This window comes from Diabrotica virgifera, chromosome 7, assembly GCF_917563875.1.
Source record: "Diabrotica virgifera virgifera chromosome 7, PGI_DIABVI_V3a".
Taxonomy (NCBI): domain Eukaryota; kingdom Metazoa; phylum Arthropoda; class Insecta; order Coleoptera; family Chrysomelidae; genus Diabrotica; species Diabrotica virgifera.
The window spans coordinates 252,961,285-252,987,695 of NC_065449.1; the positions used below are offsets into that span (position 1 = coordinate 252,961,285).

Below are 26,411 nucleotides of genomic sequence, written 5' to 3' on the forward strand. Positions count from 1 at the left end.
AGGTTCCATTTCTTGGACAACTTTTCAAGAAAGAAGAATGGAGGAAAAATTTTATTAATAAAGCAAAACAAAGTTTTCTCTATAAAATATCATTTTAAAAGTAAGGTATTTTAAAGAGTATTCTTTTTTTAGAAGAAAAGGTTCCATAATTTAACATTTCATTTTCGAACATGAACATGTTCGAACATTTTCGAACTTATTATGGTCTAAAGTGGTAGGTATTTCATTTAACTAAAAAAAAGAAGAATGTTGATCATAACCTTAAAATGTTAGAAATATTGAAATTAAATTAGAATATAAAATAATTATTGTAAATATAGTGAGTGTTGTAATTTATTAATAAGTATTAAAATGAATTGTATAATTCCCGGTCCAAATTTAAAAGGTAACTTAAATATTCTTGACTGACTTTTATTCTGACAAAATCTTTTACAGTATTTTCAAAAGCACTTCACGCACTGGCAAAAATTGGAGATGACTTGTATGTTGAAGCAACTAAGGAACGATTATGTCTCGTTACTTTAAATCTACGAAAAACTGTGTGTGTTCGACTCCATCTGCTAGAAATATTCTTCTCGAATTATGAGATTGATGATAACCAGTTAGGTGACAAAACACAAACAGTATCATGTAAAATTCATATGAAAACGTTGTTGCCTTTGTTTAAAGGGCACAACTTAGATAAAAAGGTAAGATCACTATATATTATGCGTAACATACAGAATATTGGCATATTTTGTCGACCACATTGACCCATCTTATTCTATTCATAACAGGTCGAAATAGATCAGTTGACGTTAGACTAGTCCATTTCCTAAGATTGGCCAGCTAAGGTATACTTCTACGTCCAGGGCCTCTCTTACACTCAATCTTACCTTTTGTAGAATCGACTGTAAAATTGGTATTTACTATTACACATATGTGGCAGAAGTAAGCCAATTTTCTGTTCTTGGTGTTAATAATTTCTTTGTCTTTTCTTGGCATCTGGAGAATAGTTATGTTAGTTGTGTGATGTGTGTATATATGAGACCATTAACTAAATATGAGACTAAAAGATAAGTTGCAGAGAATCTTTATAAGACTATTAAAAGAACTTCTGGCTTTTCAATGAGTTTTTATTTTGTAGCTATGATTCCAGGTATCCTTAATATTACATAACATATTATCTCCACTCTTTCTAACAGTGTATCTCTTATGGTAATTTGGGCATTTATATTGGTATTCTTTATTACTAATAATCATTATTTTTGTCTTCTTACAATTTAGTTTTAGGCCATACTTATTTGTTACATATTTCTACATTATCCATCATTATCATAAATGTTAAAAACAAGGAAGATTTTTTATTACCGTTTAAATAACCACGTAACTTTATAGGTATACTATAATATTAACATTTATTAACATATACACTTAATCATACTGACCAATCATTCAATACATACCTTAGTTTTATACCACATGCTCCTTCATTCGCCTCTAATCATTGCTCCTTCAGATTTGAGCCAACAAATTTGGAGGAAGTTGTAAAAGCAATTGAAGAATTAAAAAATAGCCAGAGCAAGGACCCGGATGGAATGAACACAAAAATAATCAAGGCAATTAAACACAACATTAGCTTACCTTTAACTAAACTAATAAACTACTCAATTTCATCCTGCATTTTTCCTTCAGTGTTTAAAACTGCGAAAGTCATACCTCTCTTTAAACGTAAAGGTTCGGCTGATGATCATAATAACTTTCGTCCAATTTCTCTTTTGCCAATTCTTTCCAAAGTGTTTGAGAGAATCCTAAAGAAGCAGATCAATGACTATTTTGAATCTAATCGGCTTTTTGCAGTGCAGCAATTTGGATTTAGAAAAAACAAAACAACAACACTTGCTATCGATCATTTTACAGGCAGTATTTTGGAAGGATTTGAAAACTTTCTTGATACCCTTGCCTCGTTCCTTGATCTTACTAAAGCTTTTGATTGTGTCACTCATAGTATTCTTCTTAAAAAATTACATGCCTATAATTTTCATCCTATGTCTATTCAATTGATTGAGTCTTATCTATCAGATAGATTTCAATATGTGTTTTTTAACCAGCTTAAATCTGATAAAAAACCTTTGATGTATGGAGTGCCTCAAGGGTCAGTTCTAGGTCCAATATTATTTCTCATTTATATAAATGACTTGGGATTTTCACAAGAGGGCCCGGTAAGCACAGTCCTATTTGCTGATGATACTACATGCTATCAAAGTTACCACCCTTCCCAAATCAGTGATATTGATCTTGAGACCACAGAGAGCAATTTGTTCCAATGGTTTTTGGCAAATCGTCTCTCTCTCAATAACTCAAAATCACAAACAGTGAACTTTACCCTAAGACATAACACCATTACACATCCCATTTTAACAGATTGTTCACAGGAAGCTAAATTTCTTGGTGTTTATCTTGATCAGGGACTCACTTGGGAACGGCACATACTGAAACTTTCCCAAAAGCTCTCAAGCCAACTCTTTTTATTTAGAAACCTATCTAAGGTTACCTCCCTTCAAACCCTTCTTACATCATATCACAGCAACTTTCACTCACGACTAACTTACGCAATCCTTTCCTGGGGACACTCTTGCCATATAGATAAGGTGTTTGGTCAGCAGAGAAAGTGTATTCGCATAATCACAGGTCAGGGTTATCGGGACGATTGTAGGCAGTCTTTCAGAAACCTGAGGATTCTCACACTACCTTCTGTGTACATTATGCAGTGCCTGTTGTATGTTCATCAAAATGTAGATCTGTATAAAACACAACAGCATACTTACCAGACTAGAAATCATGATGCCCTTGTACCAGACTTCAGTCGACTTGAGAGGACCAGAAATGGAACCAGATACCTGGCATTGAAATTTTATAACTGTATACCAATATCTATTAAAAGTCTTGATTTTAACCAATTTAAGAGACAAATTAAAAATTATCTTCTGATGGGTGCTTTCTACTCATTTGAGGAGTACTTCAGATCTTCAAGTAAATTTGATCTGAGAAATCAGAGATTCAAGTAAATTTGGCTGCATTCGTTTGAATGATTGCAAAGTTTATTCAATAAAAATTTATTCAATAAAAAAAAAATAGATAATTAGTGTTATTATCATATACGATAAATTTATTTTAGCATGTAAATAAGGTCTTTAGGTTACACTAGCATAGTAATTATTTGTATTGCGGTTACGTGGAAGAGCGCTTCTTAGCTGGTGTTTCTAGGAACATCATCTAAGAGCGAACGTCGCCTTTTGCTTTATTATAATTATTACTGTTTGTCTAGTTTGTATTTTTTTTTTAAAAAAGCAATAAATCATTATTATTATTATTATTATTATCTAAATTTTGTTTTGTCCTGTAATTTAATTAGTGTTTAGTTTTTAAATTTTAGTAATAGGTTTTTTTTTACTGAAGTACTGTCAACTTTTAATGTAATTTTAGACAATTTTAATTATTGCTGACCTGTAAAAGTACATTTGTATATTATTACCAATAAATACTCTACTCTACTCTATTTCAGCTAGACTATGTAAAAATTGAATATGAAAACAACAACGATTTTATAATATTCAAAATGAAATACAAATGTGACGACATATTGATGACACATAATCTTCGTTTGATGGAATCAGAAACGTTAACCATAGACATTTCATCCGAGTCAGGTTGCAATACTATCGTAACGACCAGCACATTTTACAATCAGCTTCTAAATATGTTCAGTAATAGTGACGATGAAATCTTGTTTGAAGTTACCAAAAGCCAAGCGATTATTAGGAATTATTATGTAGGTGAGTAGGTATGTATACAGTTAGTAAATGTGTAGCAAATATCAATGAAACAGTTATGAAGTTAAAATATATTAAAATTTTCATGCAATGGTTTGTAACATAGATAAATAAAGCAACTGTGAGAATCAGCTTTGAAGTAGAGCAATGAAGCACCACCTTTGTCCATTGTTTTGTGGGTTTTTTGAAGATGATTATCGTAGGAATGTTTTTTTCTTAAGGTTGTCTAAGTATGTAGATTGTTGCTTCCAAATATTTTTGTTGAGGTTGAGCTGCACACACAGTAAAATGTAATTAATTAACAGAAAAAGTAAAAAAGACAATGTTATGTGCTTCTTAATACCTTCCATTTTTTTGTTTTAACAAGCAATAGGGAACTTGCATAAATTTTTAAATATTAAAATGATATTAAAAAACATAAGGTAATATGATCTTAAAACGCTCGCATGCGAAAAAAACAAATATTTTTAACCTGTACGCTAATTACGACACTTTGAAAATGCTATAAAATTCAAATATCTTAGGAGGCTCTTGAACGTCCTTCTATTGGTTTGACGTCACCGGCCACGGTCAACCGGCGGAAACAACGCGATTAGGGTAGGTATCACAGGTATATTACATTTTAATCGTCTTTAATGGAAAATTCCTAGGTATTATTTATGTTCATCTTATATATTGTAATAAGTAGTTCCCCAATCAGCTTAGTTTTAAACTGAAATTGGTAAAGTTGAGTGCTACTTTGTAAAGAGTTTAAAACGCATAATATGACGGACGAGGGTAAGTCTGACAACTTACCTACCGTTGATGTCTTCATGGTGGCAACTTTTATAAAAAGTAGTGAAAGCTATTCTATTGGAGAAATGCGAGGTGTCAAGGCAAATAAGTAAGAGTTATTAATAAGCATGTTTAAACCGTTTATAACAATAGTTTGGTACCATTATATTATAGTATACGGTTTACCCCGTGGGTTCGATCTACCTACCTCTAATCGAAGGATTTCGTATATCCTGGAAAAGATTACGGTGTAATTTGCATTATAATAAAGATTATATTTTATTGTAATGTTTATTAGTACCTACTGGAGCCTTTCATTATTGTGTTCAGAGCCTTCTGAGAAAAGATTATGGTGATTATCAGACGTACCGATAGATCGTGTACATAGCCAACAAAATCCTTCTTTACAAAGTTAATAATACGCATAAATAAGAAGAATCATTATTGTAATTATACAAGTTAATAGCACCGCATCCCTCGGTAGACCGCAAGCTATAGTAGAAACCCGACTGTAGACCGCATACTATAGTAGCACCAATACTTTTTAGTTACTCTTACTTTTATTACTAAAAGTTTTGTTTATTTTTAAGTTACTTGTTTCTTCTTTGTTCTTCAACACAAGAAACAACAAAAGTAATTTCATAAAAAAGAACTTTTTGATCCATGTCAACAGAGATAAAATGTTAATATTTTGCCTGTCACAGAAAAAATCATTTTTGCCACAGAGTAAAACAAGATATTTCAACTATATTATTTATCTATGGGCAAACTGCATTAAATGCAATAGCCCAGCGAACGGGCAAACGATACGAGTGGCCTATGACGTCAGACCCATCTCTCGCTTTTGAAGTTGTTTGAAACGGAAATTTTAGGCGCGCAACTTTGATAAGATGTTGTACGTACACTATTCATTGTTAAGACGTAATATTTTGAATATAACATTTTAAAACATAAATTAACAATTTTATGCAAAAAAATTTTTTAGTGCAAGTTCCCTATTGCGGCCATTAAAAAGGATAAACGGGACAGTATAATCTTCAAGAATCTCCCTGCTGTAGAAATTCACATTTGAAGATCATTTTTAAACACTAAAAAGTTCAGTTTTTCTGTCTAACAAAATACCATTTCAAATCATGATCGAGGTGCCTGAAAAATTCTTGTAATGTACACTTTGCTTTCGCTAAACTCTGTGGCATACAGACAAAGTCTTTGATTTAAAATCATATTCCTTTAAGGGCAGCTGACATTCGAAAATTGAATTTTTTAAGATTTTTTGGGTTATGATTGAAAATTATTCTCTGAAATCTTCTCTTTCTATCGATAAAATAACACATTATAGTAGAAAATATCCATGGTTACAAAATTATTTGTTTTTTGAACATCCGCACTCAATTTACTGTGTACCAGTCAATAGTGTAACAAGGGTGATCCTAATTGGGGGTAGAACTACTGGAGGTATGGATTAAGCTCAAAGTACATCCCAATGGGGGGGGGTTATATATAACCCCCAAAACCCTTCCTGGTTACGGTAGCTTTCTTTATAGCTTATTAGAGTGTTTTATGTTTTTGCGATTTCCCGAATACTAAGTTTTTTAACTTTTGATATCAAATATCTCTGGATCTTTAGATGATGATTATCATCATAAGTGGCTCGACAATCCGTTGTGGATCTTGGCCTGCTCACAAAGAAGTCGCCACTCCTGTCGATTCCTGGCAACTTCCCTCCATCATCTTTAGATGATAGAAGGTCCAAATTTCAACAGTAGTTGTAGATAGATAATATCAAGTCCCTCGTAAAGTTTTATTTAGAAAAGTACAAAAACAAGTAAAATAAAAAATAAAATCCAAACTTTTTTGGGTTTTTTTGTAAGAGTATTGTAAAAATTTTTAAAATAAATGTTTCTTTCACTCTAGCTTTACAAAAATCAACGCGGGACTAAACAATACATCTAAGTAGTTTCAAAATCAAAAAAACTAGGTCTCTAGGTGCTTTGGTTACAGAGCTATGTGACATAATGTTAACATTGTCATTAAATGGGACTTCGGGAGGCCTTAAGTGTCATGTATATGTTTGAGCACTCAGAGCTACACAATATCCGTTGTTGAAAGCCATTGAACCATCTCAACAGTTACTTGATGATGATCTCAGGGATTTTAAGATGTAAAATCATTTGTTTCCTGGGCCTCGAGTTTTAATATTTCCTTTATGCTGCATTCAAGTTTCAAACATTAATTTTTGGTTTATTTATCTTCAACTGACAAAAACATGTCTTTCTTCTATGAGAATTTCAGGACAACTGCTATTAAGCTTATGTGCATTGGAACATGGATTTTTTTTACTACTGCTATCCCATTTTAGGTGCCCCTGTTCGACCAAAGTCTGTAAGAAGTCAAGTAAGCCCAAATGGATCAGAATTCACAATATTCCAAATAGACCAAGAAACAACGATAAATTTTTCGTTGAAACCATTTCGAACTGCTATACAGTTTGCGGAGGGATTCAATTTGAACATTAGCCTTAACTTTGAAACAGGGGGAAGGTAATGATTCGCTTTTAAATAGACTATAATATACTAAAATGTGAACATTTGTTTCAGGCCTCTTTCTGTGGTGATGAAAAACCCAACCTTCGAAATGAATTTTCTAATAGCTACACTAAATCCTTACAACGACAACCAAAGTACAATCGCGACATCTATACCAGCAAGAATAACACAAGCAAACAGTGAAGGGGTTAATGATATAACCATGGACGATCAAGAAGCACTACTCAATGAAAATTGGGACGATTTCAGCATCGATACAAATAAAACATCCAAATCATCAGATAAGAAGAGGAGTAAGAAGACATTTAGTTTTCGTGAAGTATTAGAAAAGGATAAGACGAAAAGCGGCAGCATTAACAGCGATGAAAACTGTGATAACAATCATAACTCACCAATGGATGTAGATGATGATGTTGTGCAGAGATCTCCTGAATCACCTACGAGGAAAAAAGCTAAGCTAGTGTTTGGAAAGTGTTTCGAATCAACATTCTCAAGGGATAATCTCGGTAGTGTGTTAGCACCCAACTCAGACTCAGAATAGAGTGTAACTACTCAAAAAACTGTTATTTCTTCATCAGTTTATTTGTTATAGAATATTAGTGAGATGTGACCTTCTTCATAGAGATTAGGTTAATAATTTATTTTATAAATATTCCAAATAATTCTGGACTGAACATTATACAGTATGTCCCTGTAAGTTGTATCCATATGGAAAACTTTTTTATTATTAATTTTACGAAAAAAGTAATTATTTATAAAAAGTTCTGCATGGTCCAAAACCCAAGATTCAACCATCAGATATCAAATTTTATGAATGTTTACGAGGTATGTCAAAAAGTTTGAATTTCACTCAAGAGTAGCTTTATTTTTGAGAATGTTGAAAATTGCTATTATAAAAAGTTGTTTGGAATTAAAAACTATATTCTAATATGCAATTAAGTACATCCTTTATTATTTTCTATATTTAATATTATTTTCAGTTATTTCAATTCTGATAAATCTTTTATTATTAATTTTACGAAAAAAAGTGATTCTAAAACCTAAAATACAATCATCTTATATCAAATTTATACGAGGTATGTCAAAAAAATATTTCAATTAGAAGGATGTAATTAATACTGAAACATAGTTTTTAATTCTAAATAACTTTTCATAATAACGATTTTCGATATTGTGAAAAATAAATGTATTTTACTCTTGAGCGAAATTCATATTTTTTGACATATTTCGTATAAAATTGATAACATTTGACATAAGATGGTTGTATTTTAGGTTTTAGACCATTTTAGGTTTTATTAAAAATCACTTTTTTTGGTAAAATTAATAATGAAAGAGTTATCTGAATTGAAATAACTGAAAATAATGTTAGTTATCCACTTTTTTTCAAAAAAAAATTTTCAATTAGAAGGATGTAATTGCATACTAGAATATAGTTTTTATTTCCAAACAAATTTTCAGAATAGCAATTTTCAATATTGTGAAAAATGTACTTTAGTCTTGAGTGAAATTCAAACTTTTTGACATACCTCGTATAATATTCATAAAATTGGATATTTGATGGTTAAATCTTAGGTTTTGGGCCATGCAGAGCTTTTTATGAAGAATAATTTTTGTTCATAAAATTAATAATAAAAAAGTTTTCTATATGGATACAACTTACAGGGACATACTGTAGTATGTAGGCACTTTTTCTTCTTTCGAAGTTCTTGATCATTATGACTATGGTTCATTCCACCAACATACGCCTGTTTTGGATTATCGCAATAACGAATATTTCAGTGTGCAACATAAGAAGTACGAAAGTAAATGGCTCTAATAATTATTCCATTAAACAGTAATGTAATTTGCAATTTATTTTCGTTCTTCATATTTTGCACAATAAAATATTCGTTGTCGAAATAATCCAACACACGCGTATATTCGTGGAATAGGGTATATTTGTATTCTGTTTACAGCTTCTTAGAAAAGCAATTAAACCACCCCCTGAAATTGCACTGCCATGATATTCATTGCCTTCCAACGCTATGCTTTTCTAAAATCTTTCCCTGCGTGATATTCTGACGAAGCTGTTATTTTGTTACTCTCATGTGGCCAAGGTATTGTAGGCACTCATTTGACATATTTTCAATATCATATACTTCTCTAAGTGGTTACAGTTTAATGTTGGTCTTAAGCTATTTTGTTTAAAATAGCCTTTTCAGATCATTTACATTGAAATTTTGGCCACACTGCAAGTTCTCTATAATATTTTACTCCTTTCGTTGATCTTCCAATAAGCTTCTCTGTTTTGTCTTTTAATTAATGCCAAATAATTACTGTTTTGAGGTTCATTCTTATTTTCAACAATCTTCTCCAAAATTAAAGAAAATCTCTATTTGTTTTATTTTTAGTCAAGTGGTGTCACTTGTGGAAAGAAGTTGATGAATATTTTTAAGTGTAAAAATGTATATAAACGATCAGCTAGGTTTAATTTGAATTAAGCCTTTTATTCGTAGTAAAAATGTCAAGTAATTTATATTTTGTAAATATATATTTTTTATCATATAAATACCGTTTTTTATTTTCCTGCATTCTTTACCTCTGCAAAAAAAATGGAGGGGTAAGGTAAACGGAACTAGGGTTGGTATTTATAAACTTCAACAAGTATACGTGTCAGTGTTGATATATGCTGATGGCCTGGTAATTGTGGCAAAATCAGAAAAAGACTTGAAAGTGAATGTTTGGAATGACGCTTTGAAGAAATTCGGGTTGAAAATAAATATTGGAAAACAGAAGCTTCAGTAATATCAAAAACTTAAGAAAATATAAATGTAAAGGTAAATAACGAGACCCAGAGGCCTCCTAAATATAATTTAATAATAATAATAACTTTTTTAAATGTATTAATTATTTAATAGAAATATAGTTGGACAAGAAAATAAAATTTTTATTAACAATAAATAAAATTTATATTTAAACAATTAAACATTGTTTAAGGGGATAGGTGCAAACTTTCGGCTCCAATGCAATTTAAATGCATTCATTTTTTTCGAATCCTGAGAAAACTAATAAGTATTTTTGAAAAATTTAAGAACGCAGAATGAAAAATTACGCTACTACCGAGGGCCGAAAGTCCCTGAAATCTTCGATAATGGTTATTTTAATAAGTTACATAGGTGAAAAAAAAAAAGAGAAAATTTAGTGTGATTTTTAATTTTAAATACTTATCTTATTCAAAAGAAACTTTTTATTTATCCTAAGGGACATTCGGCCCTCGGTAATAATGTAATCTTTCATTCTGCATCTAAATTTTAAAAAAATATTTATTAGTTTTTTGAGGATTCGAAAAAATGAATGCATTTAAAGAGCATTGAAGCCGAAAGTTTGCACCTACCCACTTAATTATAACACTTATGCTTATCATTGTCTGTTCGTAAAATGAAAGAATTTTGAAAATATGTTTTGTTATTGTAATAAACATGTTTTGTTTTTTTGATCTTTCCGGGACCCATTCACGGGCCTAGTGGTAAAATAGGCCCTGACGAGACCATTACACAAGTAGAGAACTTCAAGTATCTAGGGTCAACAATGAATGGACAAGAAATTATAGAACCAGAGATAAACAGCAGGGTATTGAGTGTAACAAAATTATACTATGCACTAAATAAAATTTTTATTAGGAAGAAGGAGGTAAGTCTGAAAACAAAAATATAAGTATTTCAAACTGTATAGAGCCGGTGCTACTCTACGATAATGAAACGTGGACAGTGAACGACAACATCTGTAGTAAAATCCAAGACTGTCGCATCTTTAAGAAGGTGTTTCTTGCCTGTTCTATTGTACATTTAATCTCTTGTTCTTGGTCTAAGGTTTCATGTATCCAACATCTTAGTGTGTGCTTTTTTGAAATTACGATTGTTTTAGTTTTTTTCTACATTCACCTTGAAGCCATATAGTTCTCCTTCTCGCACTACTTGGTTTTTTGTAGTTCTTCTTCACTGCCAGTAATCAGTACTTACTGTATCATCGGCGTACTGATGTTCACGATTTTTCCATCGACTTTTATGCCTTCTTGTGCTTCATCTAGAGCTCGTGCAAAAATTTCCTCTGAATACAAGTTGAATAATAATGCTGATAATATATAACCTTGTCTAACTCCTCTTTGGATGCTTATGGTTTCAGTATCACCCATTCAGGTTATTTTTTTGCAAGCATCCTACTAGCTGATCATGTTTGACTTTGTCAAAAGCCTTTTCATAGTCTATAAAGCACAAGTAGACATCTTTTTGTTGATCCCGACACTTTTTCATGAGAACAATGAAACTGAACAAGTATATAATTGAAAATAAAATATACAAACAAGTCAAATTTGTATTTTTTTATTTAACATTGCTAACAATCACAAAAAAATTTGGGTAATATAATCAACAAATAGAGCTAACTTTCAGGCATAAGCATTCTCTTAGAAAAAATACTTGAAATAATCACTTATTAAAACAAATTAATAAAAAAATTTGTGTACATGACCAGTCTGTTTTATGAAGATCACTACAAAATACATAATGTTGTAGGTTGTTCTTATATAAAACATAAAACTTGCGCTATAATATCAGCAATCATAGCAAAAATTCTTTAACACGTTAAACCCCATGTGCATAGCTAATTTTTACTAACGACCCAATTTGGCCAATAGCATATTATCGTGTTAATGCGACTGTGGCTTAACGTGTTAAATAAAAAAGACACGAAGAGAAAAAACAATACAAACAATAAAAAAACAGCAGTTACATAAAATGCCATATATGATTTTTGTTTCATGGAAACCAATTACATAAGGACTTATTGTTTAATGGCACATCAAATACATAATATATATATAAACTACTAAATAGTTACTTTAAAGACAGCAGATCTAGCAAATCATAAAAATATAACAACACGGTAAAATTCATAAAAAGATATATAAATGCCATATCAAAAACCACTTCAATATTTATATCTACGATTATTCAGTGATTTAATAAATCTTTATTAAATGTTTGGACTGTCATTTCTTAATCATCCACAAACTCACTGATAGAAATTAGTATTCAAGAAGAAAGAAAGATACAAGCTGAATAAAAAGATGGCGACTTGAACAATAAATTGGTTAATAATGACAATAAACTGCAATTGAATCAGCAATACATACTGAGGAACCACACTTTCATTAGCCTAGTCCAAACCACCTTTTATTAAATCTGAAAACCATACACCCTACTTATGCCGAATGTTGCTTTTTAGGTTTAACCTTTAATTCCTCTTTACAGTTCTCGTATAACCCTTTGAGACCAAAAACATTGATAATGTTTTCTTCAGTAAAAGAGAATTTGATCAGTTTTCCTTTAGTATCAGCCATTGGTCTTCTGATCACTTCTTTCCCATCTTGGAATAAAATTACGGTAGGTAACTGTTTGCTCATGCTACTATCGCTTACGTGGTACTTCTGCCCAGCATCCGGGTACCTCCCTATATCTACTTTACCAAATTTCAGATTTTCTATGTCATATATAGTACTAAGTTTAGAAATCACTGGTGCAAAGTTCACACAAGCTGGATTCCAAACTGCGTAGAAGGTAACAATCCATGTAACCTTTTTGTCTCTCTGTAATTCTTCATCCAGTCCTTGAACTCCTCTGAAGTATGTCACCTTGTCAGGGCCTGAGTAGGTAGGCTCAGGAAATAGCAATGCTCCTACTGAAAATATAAATTTAATTAAAATACGAATAATACATATACAGTAAAACCTATCAATAATGGCCACTAAAAATCAAAAAAGTATTGGCTGTTATATAAAGGTGGTCGCTATTGTCAGGTTTTGCAGTCCACAAATACATAAAAGATATTTGGAACTTTGTTTATTTTAAACAAACTCTAACATGAAGTAAAATCACTTCTATGTAATAGGTATAATTTACTAAAATCTTAAAAAATCCCAATGGATTGAATAAAATATGTTCATACATTCGAACGTTTTCGGACCTATCAGTCCATCATCAGTGAATTCGTATACTTGCTAACTAGCCCCAGAACCAATTCAATCTACATTATAATGTTGTAATATTGAAAAGGCTGAACGCTGATGTTAATAGATAGCATGTTTCACCATGTTCTGGGAACATGATGAAACTCTAAATGAGAACATTAACCAACCATCTTGGGCCAACGATGTCTACCAAGTGACTTATGTCTACCAAGATGGTTGGTTAAGGTTCTCGTTGAGAGTTTCACCATGTTCCCAGAGGTTATCTATTAACATCGGCGTTTAGCCTTTTCAATATTACAACATTATAATGTAGATTGAATTATAATTACAACCATTGTTTGGTTCTGGGGCCTAGTTAGCAAGTATACGAATTCACTGATGTTGGACTGATAGGTCCAAAAACGTTCTGAATGAACATATTTTATTTAATCCATTAGGATTTTTTAAGATTTTAGTAAATTATACCTATTCCATAGAAGTGGTTTTACTTCATGTTACGAGTTTGTTTAACTATATGGTAGGGTGGTGCGAAAAAAGTCAAGTTGATAATCCAGTATCGCTATAGTGCGGAAAAGTTGCGATTGGTAATTACAAGAAAAACAAAACAAAAATTATTCAAATCGGACTTTATCTTCCGATCCCGCAACGGGCCTAAAGATTATGAAAAAATGGAATTTTACCTTTTTTCCGGAAATTTTTAGTTATTCCCCCTGTACTTTTTATTTATCGCTATAGTAAAATTTATTTACAGTTTGCATGATTGAGTAATAAAAACAATAGTTTTACGCACTTTACGAATATCTTCTGATCCCGCAAGATCAATCAAAATCTATAAAAATTTGAAATTGTTGATGATTTTGATAAATTAAAAAACATTTAGTTATCTCATTTTTCTGTGGCACTGTGAAGCTCTTCGCTTGTTTAGATATTGTATAATAATATTTAAACGACCCAGAACTCACAACAAGAAAGTGGTTGCACTTTTTACTCCACCCACACCCTTCTCTCCATAAACAAATGAGTGTGTGTTTTTTACATTATTTACATAGTACATTTCTTTTTCATTTGTTTGTGTCCAGCTTTTAAATGTCAACTTTGAATTTTGATTTGGTGGTAAAATCTGGCAGCATGGACCTTGATTTAACGGTTGCCTTGATGAATCCATCTCTTGATTGGGTCCCACATACATTAGACGATACTTCCGTGACTAACTCTACGTACCGCTAGACAGCTTGCGTATGGCAGGGATGGCTTTGTACATTCCAGTCTGGTGTGTTGCCTGATATAATGTAGCAACTTCATTTAAAACGCTTTGAAGAACTGGTGGAGAAAATAGTTTTGCAACATTCCAATCTAATATTTCAGTGTAGTCCTGTGCTTCAAAATTTAAAGTAGGAGGGATGAAATTTCTAATACGTTTGTCTTTGGCTTTAATCAATCCGGCTTTTAACACTCTCCTTAGCCCTAGCTCTCTAATGTGTTTCCTTTCTCCTTAGTACTTGAAATTTTGAAGCACGGTACTAAACTGAAATAATAGGCTGGAATATAATGTTGCAAAACTATTGCAGACTGTTGCAAAACTATCTTCTCCACCATTTCTTCGAAGTGTCAAATGAAGATATAAGTTCTTGCATTAAAACGGGCGACATACCAGACTGGAATGTACCAAAACTATCTCTGACACACGCAAGCTGATGAGAGGTGCCTAAAGTTGGTCACGGAAGCATCGTCTAATGCAGGGGAGGCAAACCCGTCGATCGCGACCCCTAGGTCTGTCGATCGATGGCAAGAAAAAATTATCTACCTACCTACCTATTCCCGTCCTAAATATTACGAAAATTCCTAGTCGGTAGATCGCAGAGAATTAGAAAGGTAGACAGTAGATCTCGTGTCCGATTAAGTTGGTCACCCCTGATCTAATGTATGTGGGCCCCAATCAAGAGATGGATTCATAAGGGTAACACTTAAATCAAGGTTCATGCTGCCAGATTCTACCACCAAATCACAATACAAAGTTGACGTTTAAAAGCTGGATACAAACATGAAAAAGAAATTTACTATGTAAATAATGTAAAAATCACACTTATTGGTTGGTTGGAGAGAAGAGTGTGTGTGGAGCTAGAAGTGCAACCACCTCGTTGTGAGTTCTGGGTTGTTTAAGTATTGTCATACAATATATAAACAAGCGAAAAACTTCACAATGTAGGAGAAAAATGAGATAACTAAATGTTTTTAAATTTATCAAAATCATCGAAAATTTCAAATTTTTATAGATTTTGATTGACCTTGCGGGATCGGAAGATATTCGTTAGATGCGTAAAACTGTTGTTTTTATTACTCAACAACCATGCTAACTGTAAATCAATTTTACTATAGCGATAAATAAAACGTACATGGAGGATTAATAAAAATTTCCGAAAAAAGGTAAAATTTCATTTTTTTCATAATTTTTAGGCCCGTTGCGGGATGCGAAGATAAAGTCCGATTTTAATAATTTTTTTTTGTTTTTCTTGTAATTACCAATCGCAACTTTTCCGCACTATAGCGATACGGGATTATCAATTTGACTTTTTTCGCACCACCCTAGTATACAGCCAACCCAGGAACTACCCCTTTTTAGTTTGTTTATTTTGTTAATTAGAGCAAATATAATTCTATACATAAACAGTAAACTACTAATATAGAACCCCTTATTTTTTAGCCAATATTTGTGACCTTTTTTTTTTTTTTTGGCTTAGACTTACCGACATACTGCCAGACACATAAGGAATACAAGTTATCAAGTTATACAAAACAGGTTTAAAACAAAGATAACAACTAAAAGGTATTAAGTAACATTAAGCTTAACAGCTAAAACAACTAACTACCAAAGGTATTAATTAAAAATGTTTAAGGGAATTATAATGATAATTTGCTGTCTTTTAAAAAGTTAATTAAAGAGTTGTATACATCTACAGAACCAAGTGATAATATAAATATAGTATATTCCAAGGAGTTGCTACTTTACATTTTAATAAATCATTTATTAATTTAGATGAGTAAATTGTATTTTTAGAACAACCAAAAAATATATGATCTAAATCACTTTCCTCTTCACAATGCTCACATTTATCATTATCCAGAACCTGTATTTTAAATGAATGCTTTGGATAACATGCGTGCCCGAATCGTACTCTAATAATATAAGTTATGTACTTTCTAGAAGCTCTACAAGAGTTGTACCAAGGAAATTTGGGAATATCGGGCTGAATTAACGAGTATCTATTTTGATTCACAAAAGAGTATTCCTTCCACTGGTAGCTCCACTCCCGATGCAGTGTTGACTTGAAAGAGATTATACAATCAGTCAGTGTTATTTTATGTAGAATACTGGTATCGGATGAAACGCTTTCTTTGGCTAATAAGTCGACATACTCATTATGTTCAAATCCTGCGTGTGCTTTAATCCAGATAAAATGTACATTGATTCCTTTGGTTAAAAGATTTTGTTTAATATGTTTAATTTTATAAGTGTATGGGCAGTCTTGGATGTTTGGGGGTCCATATTTACCAAGAGATTTCAATACTGCTAAGGAGTCAGACAAAATTATAATATGGGCGAAATCAAATTCAGCTACATATAGTAAAGCTTCATATATTGCAATAGCCTCTGCTGTATAAATTGAAGTCTCTGGTTTCAGTTTGAATTTTTTTTCTATATGTCCCGATGGTATAAAAAAGGCGCATCCAGTTCCATCTGCAGATTTAGACGCATCTGTATATAGAGCTATTGACTCATTGTAATTGTTCGTTATGGATAAAATAATATTTTTTATTTAAATATATGTTTTCACTATAATTTGGTAATTTGTGACCTTAAATCATACTTTTTACTTTCGGCGATTATATTTATTTTGTCTTTTAGCAACAAACATTTCCTCTTTTGGATACATTATTATAGCAATTTAAGAACCTTTTGAACACAGAGAAAACTGATCCTAACGATGCAAGTTATTCGATCCCTTTATAGACACCTATTTAAATATGTAATAGTATCGATATTTCCTTCAACAGATAAAAATATTTTAGCAGATATTCACAGGTCCATTTCTATCAAATGAGATTATTTGGCTGCGTCTGTACAATAAAGGTGGCTGTAAATACCAGGTCATAAATAAGGAAATCTACGTATATTCGGTTTGGAAAATTTTGAAACTGGTTGTTAGTACATGTGGACGTTAACACAGGTTTTACTGTATCACCAAGGATAAGGAGCAATTTTTAACAAATCAATCTTCTATACTTACAAATGAATACTATTCCAAAGACAATTCCCATAAAAAGATCCGCACTGAACCATAAAATCAAATTCGCCACTTTGGTATAAATGAAACTAGAAGACAAATAATTAATCATAGAAACACTTCCTGCTTTTCTAGTCCTTATTGCTATAACTATAATAAGAAAGAACAAAATTTCTGTTTCTCTCTGGAACAAAAGAAAACATTTAAATATGGCCAATTAGCTATAATAAATATATAATATTAGTTTTACACGTAAAAGGCAGATAATCGAGCACAGTTTACTACCTCTTGCCCAAGTACTTTCGCTCTCAGAGCATATTCAGGGGCATTTCATCAAAAAACAGGAGGCTATCCAGCACATCCAGGAATGTTGTAAACATTCACATACATAGGGAACTTGCATAAAATTTTAAATTCGAAAAAAATGGTATAAATCACAACAGAACATAATTTTTGAACCTGTATCAAAGATAAAAAAGTTTTGTTTGTCTTTCGTTTGGCCCCTAAAGACGACTAAAAATTCAACTTATACCAGCCACCCTAAAACGCATCGTGACGTCACAGGGTTGTATGTTTACATTCTACACCAATTGTATATATAATTTTAAATTAGACATTATAAATGTCAGTAAAAAATACAGTTATGTGACGTTAAAAGTGTTTTTGATCGTTTGAACTATTCATAGAAAATTTGTACTTTTACAAAATGGTTTTATTTTCAATAGTAAACCTTCTTTCCTTTCCTTCAAAAACTGTATCAAACTCCAATCTCAACAAACTGGTATATATTATTACAACGACATACGATAAATGTCATTAGAATATAAATATTTTTCCTTTATTCCCTGAGGACGAGCTGAAAAAATACCCAAGTAGGTGGAGGCCAATAAACTAAAGAAGAAGAAGAAGAAGAAGAATATACGTAAATATAACCATAAACAGAACCACATAGTTAAACTCTGAGACGTCACTGGTCGTTTGAACTATTTTAAGATAAAGAAGACTTTAAATTTGTACTTCTAAGTTATTATGAGTTTTTGAAGCGAGAAATTTTGTAAATCTCATTTTTATACAAAACTGAACATTATTATGTAATAAAAAAATATGTGCAAGTTCCCTATTATACAATTAACAGATATCATATATAAGTGTTTACTATGAAATACCAAACATTGGATTTATCGTCTCATAGTTATTAACGCTTATTCTCCTAAATATTATTATTGTACGCTGGCATTTGTGGTCTACAATTTATTTACTTATTGTTTATTGTTGCTGAGGTTAAACTGTATTAATTGTTTGTTTTATTGTATTTATTATGAGCTTGACTTAGTTAGAGTCGTAGATAGAGACTTATGTAGAGCTTGACAGAAACTCATTTATAAAAACCTTGTAATAGATAAGAGATAGAGCATTCACTATGTAGTATGTAGTCATCAAGCACTTCTCAATTATTAGTTAGAATCAGACTCCAGCTAACTGATTTTATTCAATAAGGACAGTTTCAAGAAATTTCTCTGGAGGCTAGACTATGGACAATGGTAGGAGACAGAATTCATTCTAGACACCTATTCTTGAGGAAATGCCCCTGAAGGTGCTCTGACAGCAAAAATACTTGATAAGATTTAATAAAGAACTGTGCTTGATATCTGCCTTTTATTTGTAAAATCATATATTCGGGCTTTCAACCGTATCTTATTTTGTAATAAATATAACTTACCCCCTCAAATTCACAACCACTAGTGGGAAATAAATAATTGCATACACCTGGTGTTCTTTTCAAAGCTACATAGGACAGACTTAATAATATGTTAAATATGTAATACGGTTTAAGAACCTGCTTTAAATCTTGCTTGAAAGACATTTTTAATTTAAAATTCTCGACTAATTGGTAAATTTAGTTCTTAGATTTAATTCATTATTATTTATTTAAAGACAGGAAGATGACAGACAGACATGCGTGTAAGTGACAGTGACAGTTGTGACATAAAGTATAAAGTCGCCAGTGTGAAGTTAGCAATGTAAGCATTTATTAATAAATTAATCATAGGCGGAGGAACTTAAAATGTGCAGGAATTTAAAATTTACCGAAAGAGATAAAAATAAATTACTGAAGGTTACTGTAATCTGCCTATATTACATTAATTTCCTGACTCATTTAATAAAGTAGAATGTGGAAGCATATAATGCATATAAAACAGCTCATTATACAGTGATGAGCGTGCTAATAACCGGCAAAATAGCGCAAAAAATGGAAAACATAATACATTGCGAACAAAAAGAGATGAAACTAGTGGAGATGGAAATGATCGTTATAAACGTATAAATTAACATTACATTACATAGTTTCCCACCTTTAGAACATAGAGGTATATATTAACATAGAGGGAGCCTACCTTCCGCGCTTCCTGACGACAAGATCTCATGGACTGGTTTGCTGCATCTCTTTCTAACACATTGTATCGGAAATCTATAATGACATTCAGTGTGAATATAGGCACGGAAGAGGAGGACAACTGTAGCAGCTTTACTATGCGTAAGAGTGAACAGCACTAATCCAAATAAAAAAGATGGTGTCGTCACTTCGCTCTGAATGACACTCTCTCTATGCTAATATATAACTCTATGCTTTAGAAGTATCAGAGGAGTATGACAACTGTCACTGTGACAGTAGAATTTTATAAAATACTCCTGTCACAGACGTCTAAAGGTGGGAAGTGGGAAACCATGTAATGTAATGTTAATTTATACGTTTATAACGATCATTTCCACCTCTACTAGTTTCATCTCTTTGTTTCGCAATATACTTATGTTTTCCATCTTTTGCGCTATTTTGCCGGTTATTAGCGCGCTCATCATCTGTACATCCCTCTTTTAACGTAGGCTTAATCAGAGCAGGGTACTTCAAAAATATTTTTCTTTTCCGTTTTATAATAAACAAATGCTATTAATTATCAACCTGAATAATTGGAATGAACTTACAATATTTACGTATTAATTAGTTGCATAAAAAACGTCAAATAGACTTATGTTGAAGTAAAATTGTGGCTTATAGTCCAGGAACCAAAGTTTTTCACCTCGCAATTTTTACAGAGTGGATCAATTTGCTTGATTATTTCATTCATAGGAGATTCTGACCAATAGAAAGCTACAGAAATCTGAATTAAATCGATAATTTTTGATAATCTCCCGTCGTTAAGTATATTACGTCAGATGCCCTTCGTTGCTACGAAAAAATACATTCAGTGACATTAATGACAATTAATGTTTTAAAAATTATAAAAGTGATGACTTTCAATCGTCAAATATTTATAAAAACTGTGTTTAATGGTACTTACATAAATAAATTACAATCAAATTTTGGTTTTGAACAGTTTTATTCATGAAATAATCGCAACAAATTGCACTCGACCTCTGAAATTAATATAGAATTTTTGCTCTCGTGACACTTTGACATAATTTCACTCGCCTTCGGCTCGTGAAATTAAAACTGTCAAAGTGTCACTCGGGAAAAATTCAATAATTTCAGAGCTCTTGTGCAATTACTACTGAAAATTTGAGAATAAGTAGTGGATAGTCCATGGATCAAAATCTATATGATGCCGACAGGCGCTTTTACCATGGGGGTGGTTGCCACCCCATCTCGAGGGTGTAAATTTTTTATTAGATTTTGACCGCAAAAGTTAATAAAAACCTTCATTCTAAGCAAAAAATGTTCCATACTTTTTTTGATAAAATTAATAGTTTTTGATTTATTCGCCATCGAAAGTGTTAGTTTTATATTTAAGAAATCAATGTTTTTCGATGGTATACTCATTTACGATTCACTCAATTTTTGCCGTAGAACAAATTTTATCAAACCAAGTTCTTGGGAATTAAATTACCTACAATTTCATATTTAAACATTTTTTCGTATCTCTGATGCTAATCTTTCTATTCTGAAAAAATGGCATTTTTTACCAAATTGCAAACATTCGTTATTCGGTTTAAACTTCAGATTTTTAAAAACTAATCATTTTAAGCCAGTCAAACTTCTAGAATCTATTAATAATACATAAATAAAGAAGAACAAATAAGGCCAATGACTAAAAACACCGCTAACTTACATTATTATGCTTCCAATTGGATTTCTCCTTTTTTTTCAAATATATATATTGATTTTTTAACCGTAACTTTTTTATTTTTTATCATAGAAAGTTCGTTAAAAAATAATTTTGTAGGTTTTTACAAGATGTATAAGTCTATTAATGTTAAATCCTTTTAAAATACTCAGTCACAAAAAGAGGTGCCATTAAAAGGGTTGGTAAAGGTGGTTGTTGCATGATATTACAAGTTTTAATTGTCAATATATCTCACTAAATTTTTGCCGTAAAAAAATTTTGCAAACCAAGTTCTTAAGAATTAAATAAGCTACAATTTCATATTAAATATTTTTTCGTATCTTTGATGCTAATCTTTCTATTTTGAAGAAAAGGGCATTTTTTACCAAACTACAAAAACTCGTTATTCGCTTTTAACTCCATTTTAAAAAAAAATAATCATTCTAAGCCGATCAAACTTCCAGAACCTATTAACAATACATAAATCAAGAAAACCAAATCAGGTCAATGACAAATTTTAATTAGGCTGGTGATTGGGGGGTTGTTTACGATCACTTTTTTGCTGAAAAAAATCGGGACTGACATTCTTTTCATTAGAAGTCACTTAATTTTTTTAGCTAGAGATTTTTTTTCTGGAGATACATATTTTTAAATACTTTAAATTAGTTTCAACAAGTTATCCTCAAAAAATGCATAGTTTTCCCGTTCTTTGACTTTGAAACTACAATATTTAGCAATTGACGAAGAAGAGCCAATATATAATAAAGTATAGCTCGATTACTATTGGTCTTAAAGAAAATGAAAAAAGAAAAACGGTTTTGTTTATTTTTTCAAAAGGTACATTTTTGTTAAGTTGTTTTGATAAAACGAAAACTGTTTGAGTTATTAGTGGAAAACTGATTAAAAACATTGATTTTTTCGATATGAAACTAACACTTTCGATAGCGAATAAATCGAAAACTATCAATTTTATCAAAAAAATGTATAGAACGTTTTTTGCTTATATTGAATGTTTTTACCAACTCTTGCGGTCAAACTATAATAAAAATTTCCACCCCCGAGATGGGGTGGCAACCACCCCCATGGTAAAAGCGTCTTTTGGCATGATATAGATTTTGATCCTTGGACTATCCACTACTTATTCTCAAATTTTCAAGCAAATCGATCCATTCTGTAAAAATTGCGAGGTTTTGTCCTATTTTAAGCTTCATTACTTGGACTATTATTATTCCCAATCAAAATATAAACTGCATTAAGATGTCACAAGAAAATAGATACAGAACAATAGTTAAGTATAAAATAAAAACAAATAGAGCGTAGAGTAGGTAGGTTAGAAACGTAGAAAGAACGAATTAGAAAGAAGATTAGAAAACGAATGGCATTTGGCATGCGGATGATACGGATAAAACTATAGTGAAAATTATCACTTTATACAGCTGCGAAGGTATAGCTACTGAATGAGAAAGAATACTGGCAACGCAGAGAGCAATGGAAATGGATTTTTGGAGAAAAGCAGCAGAAAGATCTAAAAGAGAAAGGATTGCCAACGAAGACATTAGAAAAATAACGGAACAATCATAGATGACTTATCAACAAAACAACTTATCTGGTTCGGACATATACATAAAAATGATGAACAACGAATACCAAAGGAATTACTAAAATGACAACCACAAGGAAAGAGAAAACGAGGTAGACGGGGAAAAAGTTGGAGCAAAGGAATAAACAAAGAGGTGAGAGAAAGAAACGTATGGAACAACCGGAAGATCGAAGATCATTTTCTTGGCGCCCATGATTTGTTAGTTTTATTTAATTGGTTCTTCTTTAGCACTTATTCGTCTTTATACATTTTCAGTACATTATTCTTATCTTAATATTTACCTTTTCTAGTCATCGGCATCTACTTTGAGCTACTATTCTTCGACAGGCATGCAAACGAGCCGTATCCATCCTTGAGTGTCAAGTTGTTCTCTTGCATCTCTTGCTAGCCACTCCATTCAGTTTGCCTCTGTCTCTTTATACTTCTACCTCTATCCATTTTAATTCCCCTTTCTTCAACTTCATCATCTTATCATCATTATCCCCCCACACAAGTAATATTTTTATTACTTCAGCTTTTTCTTAATATTTTTTATTACTTCGTCTTCTTCAACGTAGAAGCCACCTCACTCTTTCTTCATTCTTTTCCCATTAGCTGACATTAAGTTTTTTTCTTTTTCTACTTCTGTTGGAGTTTATCCCTCTCTTTACTTTCACTCCAACAGAAGTACTTCTTTTTGTTTCATTGTTTAAAACGGCGGAGAAAGTTATAAACCGACCCGTAGTAGTAGTAGTATGATACAGATGAATATATAAAGGAACAGAAAAATTGAAGATATTAGGTGAGCCTTTATGCTCAGCATTGGATGGAAGAAGCTAAAATAGATATATTCATCACCCTTTCATTTAAGATATTGTGATTATATACACATAGATTTAAATAAAATTATTATCTACTTAAGTACTTATCGAGGTGAAAAAAAAGAAGATAATCTAATGAATTAATAGGGCTTTTCATTCATAGTCATTTGTTTCGAGCTTCTGTCATATGTCGTATAATCCGTGTATATTAATATTATACAAGGATTATACGACATTTGACAGAAGCTCGAAACAAATGACAGTCGATGAAAAGCCCTATTATTAAATTATCTACTTGAACCAAAAATGCAATAGGTATTCTTTTTCTCACAGGCATCTTTCAGTTCGTCACAGTTTTTCGATTTCTTTCTAACGCATTAAATTGTATGTGACAGAAAAAAGGCACGTCCATGATTACAGACATGTATAACATTTATTCTAGTTGTCGATAGATGGCGCTATAATCGAAAAAAAAATATTTACGAAATGTATATCTAATATAACTACGAATATAGTCTGTACAATTTATAAGACTATACAAATCAAAGAAACGACCATTTTATAAATGCAATAAACACAATTGATTTGTTTTTTTGCCAAATTGCAAATAAAATTCGATAACTGTCAGATTTAACTAAAATGTCATGTTAGAATAAATGTGTATTATATTAAGCGTAGACTCGGCATACTCACAAAAAAAGCGTAACGCGGAAACAGTCGATCGGTGGTCTATCTATCTCTTTTAACCAAACATGACTGACAAAGTGCATCGCATGTGACTGACAAAGATGGCTAGACCACTCAATCCTATGTCGACGTTACACCCCGATACATTGAGTGGCATATCCCTAGCCAAGTCTATCCTTAACATGTCTCTGGTATTATCACGGATTTACCTTTTTTTCTATCATTTGTGAAGCACTGAAAAATGCCTATGAAAAGGACCAGATAGGTACACCGAGATAAAAGATCAAATCGTAAAAAATGCATTCACATGATCAGTTTTCAAAGATTATTTATTGTATAAGAATTCAAGTAGATCCAATCAATAGTTTTTAAGTTAAGAATTAAGAACTTTGGAACATAAACGTATTATCTGATTTTGATTAAATGTTTCCGATTAAAAATCACATGCAATTTAGATTGTATTAAATAATTTTTCTAATTCGTTATAGATAAAATATCAAAAATTATGAACAACTGGCGTGATTATAGCCTTATTTACTTGATAGGTACTTAATTTAGGTACATAGATATATTAAATATTTGGAGCTTCTGTGCTTCCATCTATGGTATACATCATCCTCATACCTTATATCATCATACATAGGTACATCATATTCTCGCAGTATCCGGTTTGGGTGGTTTTCTAGCTTAGCGAAACTTTTTCCGGCTTTTTCCTCCATCATATCCAGTACCCTTATTTGTTTTAGGTCTATCTGAAGAGGAACCATTCAGCAAGATATCGGGGCTCGTTTGGAGCTTCTCTAAGTCGCCGGAGCTCGTCTTGCAGTTGTTGTGTGCTGCTTGAATCTTCTTTTTGTTGCTATGACTGTGTGTCCCTGCAAGATATGCGTATCTAATAATTGGTAGTGTGATTCTGTTTATCAGTCTTAATTTTGTTTAGCTAATTTGCTTCTTCATCCTGTGAGTCGTCTTATTGTGAGTCCTCTTATTGCGGCTCTGGTCGTTGCTGTTTTCTGGACTGTCGCTTTAATAGTATGTGGTGTGAATTTTAGACCATGATCCAATGGCGGCTCGTACCACTTTAAGAAGGTAGTGCCACAACTCGGGCAGCCGCCAAAATTTTTAGTGACGGATTCACGATATTGTCAAAAAAAGGTATACTGACAACAAAAACTAAAAAAAAAATATGCGCGGATACTTTTATCTTATGTACATATTTTAAGTTTATTGATCTGAGGTGCCAAGCAATTGTCCAACATTGATCAAAACAGTTCCGTAAATTAATTAATAATAAAAACCTCTTAACCTACCACCAGCATTTACTGCTGATAGTGCTTGAAAATTGTTATTACGATTTAGTCTCTATTTACCAATTTATAAAAATAATACTATTTCATTATTCACACACATGCACAAATTTTTGTAATGTCATTTTTTGCACTTTTAAAGTTTACGATATTCATTCTTCTATTTTTTGGTTGCAAAGTTTTCAATGACTTTATAATTAAAATTATCAATACAATTTACAAAATGCTTTTCTGCAGATAGCATACCTAAAGCACTAGGTTTCGATGTAAACATCGAAAAACAGCGTTCTGCTTCAGATGTTGATATAGAAATGGTAACTAAAATACTTAAAAGTTTAATAGTTTCTTCAAATGTGCTTTTTAAACCTTCCCTCTGCAATAAAACCTATAGCGAAACGGCCCCAGAGGTAGTACTTAATTCGTCTCCCTAATATAGTACCTACTTCTAATTCAGTTTTAAACCGAGTTTTGCTTAAAAATTAAAATTGTCTCCATGGT

The 26,411-nt window shown here is 31.7% G+C and overlaps 2 protein-coding genes across 3 annotated transcripts; one reads left to right on the top strand and one right to left on the bottom strand.

The window, feature by feature from the left end:
- Window positions 1–109: 109 nt before the first annotated feature.
- LOC126888437 (cell cycle checkpoint control protein RAD9B-like) lies at window positions 110–9,680 on the top strand. 2 transcript variants are annotated; one of them, XM_050656693.1, is made up of 5 exons: window positions 110–214; window positions 436–689; window positions 3,545–3,815; window positions 6,946–7,126; window positions 7,184–9,680. In XM_050656693.1, exons 2-5 carry the CDS (start codon window positions 642–644, stop codon window positions 7,671–7,673), a joined length of 990 nt encoding a protein of 329 aa, XP_050512650.1. In that variant the 5' UTR covers window positions 110–214; window positions 436–641; the 3' UTR covers window positions 7,674–9,680. The 2 variants fall into 2 exon arrangements, with proteins under 2 accessions (XP_050512650.1, XP_050512649.1); XM_050656692.1 differs by lacking the exon at window positions 110–214 and adding an exon at window positions 231–385.
- Window positions 9,681–11,474: 1,794 nt separating this feature from the next.
- On the bottom strand, window positions 11,475–19,405 carry LOC126888438 (thioredoxin-related transmembrane protein 2 homolog). The gene is made up of 3 exons (XM_050656694.1): window positions 19,140–19,405; window positions 17,423–17,603; window positions 11,475–12,847 (listed from the first exon to the last, which is right to left on the bottom strand). The coding sequence occupies exons 1-3, from the start codon at window positions 19,281–19,283 to the stop codon at window positions 12,372–12,374; spliced, it is 801 nt and encodes a 266-aa protein (XP_050512651.1). The 5' UTR covers window positions 19,284–19,405; the 3' UTR covers window positions 11,475–12,371.
- Window positions 19,406–26,411: the final 7,006 nt, after the last annotated feature.